This window comes from Leptidea sinapis, chromosome 12, assembly GCF_905404315.1.
Source record: "Leptidea sinapis chromosome 12, ilLepSina1.1, whole genome shotgun sequence".
NCBI classification, from domain to species: Eukaryota; Metazoa; Arthropoda; class Insecta; order Lepidoptera; family Pieridae; genus Leptidea; species Leptidea sinapis.
The window spans coordinates 6,499,066-6,511,766 of record NC_066276.1 but is presented as its reverse complement, the minus strand read 5'-3'; the positions used below and the strand labels follow the sequence as shown (position 1 = coordinate 6,511,766).

At 37.5% G+C, this 12,701-nt stretch overlaps 1 protein-coding gene across 1 annotated transcript; it reads left to right on the top strand.

The window, feature by feature from the left end:
• The first annotated feature begins 3,855 nt into the window (after nt 1-3,855).
• LOC126967189 (cytochrome b5-related protein-like) lies at nt 3,856-12,366 on the top strand. The gene is made up of 5 exons (XM_050811666.1): nt 3,856-4,282; nt 7,191-7,594; nt 8,815-9,003; nt 10,935-11,165; nt 11,988-12,366. Exons 1-5 carry the CDS (start codon nt 4,028-4,030, stop codon nt 12,280-12,282), a joined length of 1,374 nt encoding a protein of 457 aa, XP_050667623.1. The 5' UTR covers nt 3,856-4,027; the 3' UTR covers nt 12,283-12,366.
• The last annotated feature ends 335 nt before the right edge of the window (nt 12,367-12,701 follow it).

Below are 12,701 nucleotides of genomic sequence, written 5' to 3'. Positions count from 1 at the left end.
TGTTTGAACGCGCTAATCTCTGGTACTACTGGTCCGATTTGAATGATTCTTTCAGTGTTGGGTAGTCCATTTATCGAGGAAGGCTATAGGCCACGTTTTTTTTTCAAAAATAGGGATCCGTAATAAAATTGCTATTTTGTAACACAAGGTGTAAAATCGAAAACCTATTTTTGCGTGCGCTGCAAAAACTATTGACAATAGAACAAAATGATGTACAGGCTATAATATAGGCAATATTTTATTACTTATAAAACTATCGCGTGAATTATACTTTATATGGCAAAACAACGTTTGCCGGGTCAGCTAGTTACATTAATAAAACTGAAAACAAAATTTCATAAACGATGCGGAACTCGAACCCACAACCTCTCGCTTTCCGTGCGATTCCGTTCTGAAATAATACATAAAATTTTATGTAATATATTTTTTATAGGAAATAAAATGTTAAACTTATTATTTTATTACAAAAAATGTCAAATACGAGTCGGAGTCGCAGACGAGGTTCTTCTGTTCCTTTGTGCAAAGTTATTTACTATTTAATATATTGGGGGGCAAAACATTCATGTGTGGTAAGTAGTGAAGCAACTACTCATGGTCCTAAGCATGGTGTATACTCTAAGCTTGAAGTTTCCTCAGTTTTATCGATTTAGGAAAAATTGCAATCCAGAGGTGATGACTCAGCTCCTTGTGAGGCCGAATTTGCGCCTTTAGGACCTGGTTGCAAGCGTTGGCTTTAAATGAAGTAACAGCAGTTTAAAAGCTTTTTAGTGCTGTTTTTAACCGAGTATACCGATACAAGATGTGGCAGTTAGAGAAGTGATCGATTCGAGGGACACGACAAAGGGAGACTGCTTAGAGGTATGTTGACTAGGAACTTTTTAAATACTTTTGTAAAAATAAAAATTGCTGCACTTTGGAATTATAAAGAATGAAAGGTTATAAATAATAGACAGACTGACATGTCCTGCTATGAATAATTTGGTAGTAACTAAATCAACTGAACCACAAGATCACCCCAGCATAATGTTACTACCACCTAATCCAACTCAACTTCGTGACAAGAGAAGTTACTCTGATATTGCAGCAAATAGAGGCAGCGCTAACACTGACTATGAAACTGAAATCAACCCTCAATAAAGTTGGATTGAACAGATTTTAATAAAACAACCCAAAAAGATAGACCAACTCATTCAACAGATAAGTACTCTACTAAACCTATCGATGTTGATGATAGTCCGTTGTCTCTAAATTACATTCATAATCCCCTTACGTATTCCCACGTAGAACATCAATGCTGTCGTCAAACAAACTTGAACTTGAAGAACTAATTAAAATAATAATCGTGTCAAGATTATTATTCTAATTAGTTCTTCAGATCTAGTCTCTGAGTCACATTCCAGAAAAAATGGTCTATACCGAAAGAAGGATTTCAACATCGACGAGTACGTCATACCTCATAATAATATCAAACTTTAAGCATACCGTGCTGGAGGCAAACGCCATCCAAAATATTCAGGATACTACTACTACTACTATTAGACTAGATGACCGAGCAGGTTTGCAGGCCGATTACATTGTCCGCCGTTTACAGCCCACGTAACCATAAAATAACCTATCATGTGTTTGAAAATGATATGAGAGAAGAAAAGTACTGTCACCTTGAAACCAAATTCATTTCAGGTGGGGATTGGGACGTTAAGCATACGGACTGAGGTTCTCGCATAATAGTCTTACGTTGGTAATCCTCACTTTAAGCACTTCCGTCATTTATGTCGAGCCATCTGACGCCTTATCTAATGAAAAAACTGACTGGCCCTGCCATTCGCAATTGCTTAAACAAATAAATTCAGGTAAACATTACTATGAAGACTCCAGAGGATATTGACAATGCTTACTTGTACTTCATTAGCCTGATCCAAGTATCGGCGTAGAAAAAATCACCCATCTTTACTTGATGTCACTGATAACAGCAGATCTTAAGGAAAGCCTAACACTAGCTAAGAAAGTCTTGCAAAAGTTAAAGACCCTATTTTGCAAGAATTGGCAAAATAATCATTTAAAAATAATCTCGAAAGATTGTCATCTCAGAGAAAGTGCGAAACCTCGCGTCCTCCTGCGGATCTTCTCATTTCTGATTTGATCTCGCAGGGAAACTCCGAGCTTAGCCCTCTGCATCAAGCTCCGAGCATAGCAATCAGCTTCCTCATAATGCCCATGGTTAACGCCCACGTCTGCCTACTGTAAGTCATCACTAGCAACAAACACTGGTTGAATGAATACCTTCATCTTCAGACACTGTGTTATTTGGAAGAGAAGATTTTACGGGGCTTCCCGGGATTTTATGAGTCATCACTTTTGCGAAATTGGACCTGCCTAACTGGATTGTTTGTCCAAGGTAGACGTACTCATCAACAATTTCGAGAGTAAAAATCCCAATTTTTACGGGAGTAGGTGCGACAAGGACATTTTGACGTGATCTTCGTCTTGTCCATGTTCATTTTAAGACGTACTCCTTGAGTATTGAAACCATCGAGCATATGGCTTAAGTCTTCCATGATCCCTGCCATGCATATGATACGTCTGCGAATCAAAGGTGAGTGATGTATTCGCCGTTGATATTGATGTCCAGTCCGATTCAGTCCAGAAGCTTAAAGACGTCTTCCAACACAGCGGTGAATAGCTTGGGCGATATGACATCGCCTTGTCTGATTCCCCGCTGCAGTCGGATAGGCTTCGAGATCTGATCCTGGAGATGGACTGACATGGTGGCGTTTCCATACAAACACTTCAACGCTTCGATATATCGGTAATCAATATGGCACCTCTGGGTAGAGTGTAGCACCGCCTAGGTCTCGATAGAATCAAAGGCTTTCTCATAGTCCATGAACGCCTTGCGTAGTGGCTGGTTATACTCTTCTGTCTTCTGTATAACCTGCCGCAGCGTATGTATGTGGTCTATGCTGCTTTAAAGCCTTTTTGGAATCCGGCTTATTTGGGAGGCTGGAAGTCGTCAAGCCTGCGAACGAGGCGATTCGTGATAACTCATAACATGGCTCAGAAGTGATATAATTCTTTAAAATAATTTTATGGCCCTTTTTGAACAGCACCACTATACTTCTGTTCCACGCTTGCGGTGTATTGTCCTCGAGGATGCCGGATTAAATTCTGAAGGATCTTAAGCACAGGAGTACCACCAGCTCTCAGAAGCTCAGCTGTAATTCTATCATCACCCGGCGCCTTGTTGTTTTTAGGCTGTTTTAGGGCCATTCTAATCTCGTACAGGCTGACTCTTATTATACTCGTCCACGTCAACGCAGTCACCCAGGCATTCGAAGCGGTTTTGCAATTTGAGTTGAAAGTTTTCCGGGTATTGGTTCTGGATGGGTGCAGGTCGGAGTGTAGACCACACTAGTCGAGATCGCTCCAGTTTTGTATTGATATTCAATGTGTCTCTTACAATGCGATGATCACTCCCAGTTTTCACTGAGTTGATTACAGAGACGCAGTAAATGTTGGTGCTTCTCGGAAGGATGCTGCCGCCCATCCTCCATTCTATGTATACCTTAGTCGCCTCTTACGACACCCACAGGAGGAGATGGGGTGGTGCTATTCTGGTGCGACACCACACAAACAAATTTTTTTGTTTGTTAAAAGATAAAAGAAAATAATATTATGTATCTAACCGGCCTCCTAATTCACACAACATTTGAAATTCCTTAATATGCGCCCTCTACATTTGCTGCTTGAACAATAACCATATTTACTACGATAACATGTCAATTGATATCATAGTCATAATTTAATAACAACTCCACATTCTAACACGATAATAAATAGTTATAATACAATAATTGTTGAAATCAGGCACTTGTTTACAAATCTTAGCAACACAAGTTCATTTCAACCGATAACTTAAATTTGGTAATATAAAAACGAGATTACACTTAAAATCTTGTTATTGTGAGTTCTAATTAAGAAGCAATACTTATTGGTGTTGATTCTGAACATGATATAAAAATTAAAAAGCATGGCACCAAAGGAAGTCGATTATTTGGAGATAGCACAACAAAGGGCTATAGAAAAAAAAACCCATGTTAGTTTTCCGCAGTTGAAGTATCCATCATTGAGAGATGAAGGGCTACGAGATCCTGTGCAATGGTTAACTGGTAAAGCTATAGATGATGGAGCGGAAGGTCTATGGAGAGTTCATGATAAACTATATGATCTCGATACATTTATCAATAAACATCCAGGAGGTAGTGAGTGGTTGCAATTGACAAAGGTAAGTGACATTCTAATATTTTATCCAAAACTTAATATTCTATAAACAACTGTAATAAATAAATAAATAAATAAACACTTTCTTGGGAAGTTCCTTCGTGTAACTGAGGTGATAACTAAGATGAAACTGCGTGCTTGTGCAAGCAGACTAAAAACTTAAATGTATTTCTAAATTGTTTTTCATCTTTTGTCTAGTGAATATTGGCAAGATCAGGGATTGGGAATAAATACTAAAGGAAAAACTTTATTTGCGTTCAATTTTTGAAATTGCACTTCGCCGGGCTGCTGTTCTTCTCGCCGATGGCAGTGCCTTCAGTAGATCACACGGTACCGCACACTTCTATTTCCTTCTTCTTCTGGATCACTTTCCACTTTTCACTACTTCTTTTTCTCTTCCTTCTTCTTTTCCTTTTCACTTTCGAATCTGAACTAGAACCGCTGTAAGCCACACTTAGTTCGACTTATATACCCTCGGATCTGTTCTATTTTCAAAATGATTCCCTACGTTACTACGCGACAATATATTGATTGAATACGATTATCGCCAGCAATGAAGTTCTCTACATTAATAACACCGATTCAAAAGAAAGGTTCTAAAAATCAAATAGAATACTACAGACCTATTAGTAAGTTCCGAAGAGCTGTTTAACCTGATTCCTGCCGCCGAATTTCACCTTCGCACGACACGCCACAAGTTAGGATATCATCCCCACCATCTGGATGTGTGGCGGTCCTCCACAGTGCGGTTTTCAAGAAGCTTTCTCCCTCATACTACAAAGCTGTGGAATGGGCTTCCTTGTGCGGTGTTTCCGGGACGATACGACATGGGTACTTTCAAAAAAAGCGCGTACACCTTCCTTAAAGGCCGGCAACGCTCTTGTGATTCCTCTGGTGTTGCAAGAGAATGTGGGCGGCGGTGATCACTTAACACCAGGTGACCCGTACGCTCGTTTGTCCTCCTATTCCATAAAAAAAAAAGTTATGTTTGTTAGCAAAAATCTTAGAGCGTATTGTGTACAACCAGCTATACAATAACATTAAATGCATTTTTATCCCTCAACAGCACGGTTTCTTGAGAGGAAGGTCGACTGTGATAAATTACTTTTGATAATTATTCAACATTTCATATGGATAAAGGTTCTCAGGTTGACACTGTCTATACTGACTACCGCAAGGTTTTTGACCGTATTGACCATAGTATACTACTGTCAAAATTATATTGTCTAGGCATCCATGGTGATTTGTATCGATGGTTTTCTTTCTACGTTCTAAATAGGTCTCAGGCGGTTGTTCTGAATGGTTATATCTTGGCGTGGGTTAATATTCCGTCAGGCGTTCCTCAGGGGTCATGATTGCGACCCCTGCTATTTGTTATATTCATTAACGATATCAGCTCATGCTTTTCAAATTATTTAGTTCTTATTATTTGCTGACGACATGAAAATCTTTAAGACTGTTAACAATCTTTAAACTGAAAAAGTGTATACATTGCTGCCTTTTGATCAATAATATTTTAAGCAACTGTAGTAAACGCAGAAATGCTTAATGCAGAGGCTTATTTTGGTGTCATTTGTGGCCTGTGCCATATTTCGGCTTTGATTTTGTATGGCGTGCATTGTCTACATGTTTAGAACGTGATGGATCGTCAGTTATGATTTATATACAAACTATGAGACAGCCTTTGAAAGGTTTTGGTGTACCTTTGGAACTGTTCAGCCATTTGGTTTGGTTGTGTTATCTACGATTAAAAAATACGTGTGCCACGTTTTAGCGGTGTGAGTTTATTTCGATGGGTAAAGACATATTTGTCGTTACGATATTTTTAGATAAATGACTGAACTTAGTTACTAGTACAGTTCAATTTAGTTTTAATTGTTTGTCTCCTCTCGTTGGCACAGCAGCAGTGCTAACTAACATTTGTGATCGTATTAACACAGTTGGTATCGTGCCTTAATCAAGCAAGACTGCTAAGTTGGAGTATTAAATACTTATTTTGATTATTTTGATGATTTATTTATTTATTAGGAAGCCAACGTGTATACAACATCTTAATCTATGGAAACATTAAAAAACATGCATAATAGGTATAATATACATTCTTTGTTTACAACTTAAAGCTAAAGATAATTTTGAAAAATATAACAAAAGTAAAGCCACAAGTAACAGGCTTATAAAAAATAATAATTAGATTCATAATAAATCAATAAATATTCTAAGTTGAAGCTCTGCGCCAAATACAAGATTTTTTTTGTTACGATATCAGGCTTAAGTGATAAGTTGGTTACCCGTTAATACAAGGCTGAACCGTCGGTCATCAATATATCATATTTATGAAATTAAGTGTTCAAGACTTTTGACTTTTGTGCAAGCGCAAAGGTAGCCAACACTTTAAACAACTTTAAATGTGTAAAAAGCTAAGAAACATAATTAATTATTGTCATGATTAAGTCTGGTTATTAACGCAAACACGGAAAATTTCCTATTTATTTATTTTTAATAATATTGATTAGCGAAAGCTTTTCCAATCTAAATTCTCAAATACAAATAAATTAAAATGCCAATAAACGAATTGCTTTCATTCAAGCCCAAAAATTATGGATTATTAAATGATGAAAGAAATCGTAAATTAATTATGACACTGATGGTAAAATGTCAAAAAAATGCTAAAACTTTTTTTTCTAAGCCTGGCCAAATAGTTGTGGATGGCTTTTCATCCGTTAATTATGCACTATTTATGAGATCAATGTGCCATAACGGTTTGTATTTCTAGAAACAGTTTTAAATACGTCTCCTAAAACTATAAGAATCCGTTTTTATACATACCTTATAATTTTTGTAAAGTTAAGAAAGTAGGTACTAACTCAAGTTTTTCTTCAAGTGGTTGTTTAATAATTCACAATGCGTTTCAGGGAACGGACGTAACCGAAGCTTTTGAAGCACATCATTTGAACCCAAACACTGTGAAAGTACTTGAGAAGTTTTATAAAAGAGATGCTAAAACGCCAAGAAATTCTCCATTCACATTTAAAGATGACGGTTTCTATCGAACGTTAAAGACCAAGGTTTGGGAAGAAATTCAAAAGATCCCAAATAAGGAAAGTGATAGGACTGCCTTTATTTGCGATAGTCTTCTGTTCACCTGCCTAGTAAGTTCAACAATAACTTGTTGGGCCAAAGACTATTGGATTGTAATGTTATCGTATATTGTAGCATCAGTCAGTATGGCTTGGGTAATCGTTGCTGCACACAATTATATACACAAGAGAACAAGCTGGCGAATGTACATTTTTAATATTGGATTGTGGTCGTACAGGTAAATGAATTCTCATAATTAATGTATTTTTTTAAACAAGAGACAGGGCAAATGTTAGGTGGGTTTTAAAAAAAAGTATTTGAATTTGTTATTACGGATAAAGAGAATTGACCGCACGGGTCACCCACTCTTAAGTGGTTACCACCATCTCTTTTTTCCTGCAACGCCAGAGTTCCAACCTCGTGGTAACTTGTATACGTAATAATAATTCATGTGAAAGGGTTCATTTTATAAGAAATAAAGACCTATTATTTGTATTAATTATTGTAAAATATATTAATGTTATTATTAAAGTTTATTATTAACATATTTGAGGTTTATGAACTAAAACATATGCCTTCCTAAGACATTACTTTCAAATGAATACGACATTATTTATTTGCCAGAAACATGTTATATCAAAAAATATAAACATGTGTAAAGGAACCGGTGAAGATTCCAGATACTATTTATCCTATAATTTTATCGATCAGACTGACTTGAATAACCTTCGTAATTACTACGTGAAAAATAGTCTGACTATAAAAATAGATAACTATTGTGCCATAAGTTTTTCAACAAAAACTAACCTAATATTGTATAATGACGAGATATATGACACAAATTTCAAAATAGTTAAGGAGGTTAGAGATCTGGGGGTAATTCTGGATAATGAACTCATATTTAGATCCCACTATGATGGTATCATTAATAAGTCATATAAAATATGTGTATCATTTTAAGGCAGGGAAGGAGGAGGAGTTTAAGAAATCGCAGACATACTTAATTTTATACAACGCTTTTGTCAGGTCACACCTGGAGAATCCATCATTGGTTGGAACCACTGCTATAGTATTAATATAAACTACTTAAAACGTAATTTACTTAAACGTTATAATTTTTTCGTAGAAGACCAATTAATTCATTGTAATATTATTTAATATGAGTTTGTAGTCGTGTTATAACTTATATAATATTTAAGACATTATTATGTTCAATTTGTATACCTTTTTTTAGAAATATGGTTTATATCGTTACTTTTTAACTAAAAGTGTTGTTAGTTAACTATTAGAAAATTCACTAGTGTAGTGTAATTTAATATAGTAATCCTGTTTGTTTCCTCTACATAAATAAATAATGTAAAGATTCCAATTTTTGAGAATTGCTAACTCTTATTTCAACTCCAAAGCAAATTTTCAAAAAATGTATGATTAATTACTAGATAAATCTATTCATAACAGAGACTTCCGAGTTTCCCACGCGTTATCACATCACCTGTACCCAAATACGTTAATGGATTTAGAAGTGAGCGGATTTGAACCAATTGTATTCTGGAATCCAAGAAAGGAGCGACCATTCTACGCTGACTACGCAGTGATTATTGAACAGATATTATTTCCGTTTATGTTCATCATGAACTTCTTGAAAAGGTAAGATTATTACAGTCTTTTAAAAAGTTAGAGAAATATTCCACTCCATGTCACCTCGTAACTGGAATTAATGCTATATGAAATAATATAAAAACAAATAACTAAAATTTCGATTATTCAATGGCAAAAACCCATATCTTACTATATACAATACTTATATACAATACTTATTAAAATTGATCCTCAAATAGATGAGAAATCGGGAAACATAAACACAAAGGAGGATTTCGTCGTTTGCCATTCCTACTATCACAGCCCTGGTTCGATGCGTCAGCATCTGACTGCAAAAAACAGGAGTATCGAACTTGGGTTGCGTCGCAGGGCTCAAAGGATCCGAACTGCAAAGTTCTTAAGAGGAAATACTACCGTGCCTCCAGATTTTTTAAGCGGCAAATCGCCCGTGCGATGTCAAAGCACGTCGTCAAAATCGGCGATCAGCTTTCCAGTTACCTGACCGGAACACGCAAGTTCTGGTCGTTGTCGAAAGCTGCTCTTGGTAATTTCAACCAGCCGTCCCTTCCGCCGTTGCACATGAGGAATGACACCCTGGCCCCTACGGCAAAAGAGAAAACAGATCTCCTGTATGCTTTTTTTGCCTCCAGCTCGAGTCTTGACGACATCGGAAAAACTGCGGTGTCAGAGCTCTACGTTTTTGTTTTCGTTGGACGTCAGTAAGTCGAGCAGGCCGGATGGCATTTCGCCAATCGTGCTTAGAACGTGTGCCCTAAGTTGACGCCGGTGCTAACGCGTTTATTCCGGCACTCTTATTCAAAAGGCATAGACCCTGACTCATGGAAGTCAGCCCTTGTCCATCCGATCCAAAAAAAGGAGACAGTTCGGATCCGTCAAACTACAGGCCTATTGCTTTTACCTCCCTGTTCTCTAAAATCATGGAGAGCATAATCAACCACCAGCACTTGATATACCTAGAGGGTCACCAGTTGAACAACGACCGACAGTACGGCTTTCGCCTTGGTCAGTCGGTAGGGGATCCTCTGGTATACCTAGCACATAGATGGGCGGCAGCTATTGAAAGCAAGGGTGAAGGCCTGCCAGTTAGCCTGGATATAGCGAAGCCTCTCGTGTATGGCACAAGGCACTCCTCTCAAAACTTCCATCATTTGGGCTTCCCGAGAGCTTGTGCAAGTGGACCTCCAGCTTCCTCACTGGGCGCAGCATACAGGTCGTTGTCGACTTATATTGCTCGAACCCGAAGCCCGTGAATGCTGGAGTGCCCCAAGGCTGTGTGCTATCTCCTACGATGTTTCTTCTGCATATCAATGATATGTTGGACACCTCCAAGCCGGCCCACATTCTAGCGCTCTACAAAGCGCAGGTCCAGCCACACATGGACTATTGCTGTCATCTCTGGTATGGCGCACACCAGTATCAGCAGTATCGCGTGCAACGTAGAGCAGCTCGAATTGTCGGGGACCCAGTGCTCTGTGAACGGCTGGATCACTTGGCGTTGCGTAGAGACGTCGCTTCATTGTGTGTCTTCTACTACATTTATCACGGGGAGTGTTCCGAAGAGCTGTTTAACCTGATTCCTGCCGCCGAATTCCACCTTCGCATGACACAACACAAGTTAGGGTATCATCCCCACCATCTGGATGTGTGGCGGTCCTCTACAGTGCGGTTTTCACGGAGTTTTCTTCCACGTACTTCAAAGCTGTGGAATGAACTTACTTGTGCGGTGTTTCCGGGACGATACGACATGGGCACATTTGAAAAAAGCGCGTACACCTTCCTTAAAGGCCGGCAACGCTCTTGTGATTGCTCTGGTGTTGCAAGAGATTGTGGACGGCGGTGATCAATTAACACCAGGTGACCCGTACGCTCGCTTGTCCTCCTATTCCATAAAAAAAAAAAACAAAGATATAAAACACATCCTACATTTTTAAATCGGTAAAAAATATAACTATTTCCAGATTTAGCCTCAACTTTACGCGTCCTGGCTTCTTCACCCAACATTACCGGTGGCACGATGGTGTGGGATTCCTATTACCAGTATGGATGTATATAACTGGAGGCGCCACATTTTACGACACTATGATTATGTGGCTCTGGATCAATTGCACAGCTAGTTTTGTATTCTTCACGATTGGATCAAACGCTGCTCATCATCATCCAAATATATTTAAAGATGGCGATGAAGTCAGGTTATATAATTATGGCTTTAATTTATAAACTGTAACAAACTATTTTTATAAATACTCTTCGTCGTGTGGTGATTATCTGATACCACTTTTTTTTTTTTAAAGTGTCGCGACGAGCAAGACATTTACCAGATGGTTAGACATACACCTTGCCTATTATATTATTGTAATAGCAGTGCCGCTATGGATTCTTGATTGAATTACTTTATTTCAAGGCATAAAATATATTTAGACTCATGAGCCCATTAATTTCAGTAGTTACGGCGCCCTTTACCAAAAACACTTTAATGCTTCCACAAGGCAGAAAAAAGCACTACTGTGGTACCCACGCAACTTTAGCAAGCAACTTATACAAATAAAACCTCCACCTCTCATTATCTATCTTAATAAAACTAAAAAATTTTAAAATGTGTAATTATTACAGTAGTTGACGGTTACAAAAATAGGAAACAATCACATCTGCGGTAATGGTTTCTATTCAAAGGTATTTATTAATGATATCGTTTTGAAGTCATATTTGAAGAGTATATTACAGACTTTAAATATGAAACAGGAATTAATAAAGTGATTAGGAAATTTTTAAATCCGCAATTTTTATTTTACATATACGTTTAATCTTTCACAAGATGACAAATTTCTACTGGATTCGAAAATTCGTAACAGATTTTCGTGGTTCCCATGCATTAAAACATCACATGTATTCCGTATCGTATCTAAAGAGAGTAGATTTCAATTGTATTTTGGAATACACAAGAGGAGCGACCATTTTACATTGTACAGTTTGATTTCTTATTATAAATACATATTGTTATTTTTAATTTTTAGTGAAATAAACCCTGATTGGGGAATGCATGAATTAGAAGCAGTGATGGACAGAACGGATATAAATGGAAGTCATTTTAGAGTGATGACATTCTTTGGTCACCACGCGCTGCATCATCTCTTCCCAACCGTGGACCACGCTGTTCTAGAACATCTGTACCCCTTGTTCTTGGAACACTGTGAGAAGTATAGAGCTAATTTTCGTATGACGACACAACTTGACTTGTTTATCGGCCAAATAAAAATGACATTGAAAACACGTCCAACCCTATTGTCTGAAAGGAAGCAAGAACAATGATTTAATTATTAAGTATCAAGTGTTTAATTTCTTATATTACCCATATGTTACGTGTTAAACCTATATAAACTATTATTGTACTAATTTTTTTCATTACCTACACACTACTATACCTAATCAAAAAAAAAATGAAAAGACCGTTGTGAAGCCAGTGAGGATTGTCAAAATAATGCTGGATGTTAAAAGTATCAAAATTTTCTGTTAGTAATAAACAGTTAATATTAAATTAAGTTTTTAAGGGATCCAACTGCATCAGCGCGTGCGCGTGCTAAGGAAAACATTTAATATTAAAAATGAAAATTTGTTGTGGCGAAACAATAAACATACATACCTAAGGACCTCTAGGAACATCCTGGTGTAGGTGCTAAAGTGTGTGTCCACTCGGCGTTTAGTGTGTGAATGCATTACACCGAGTAGTT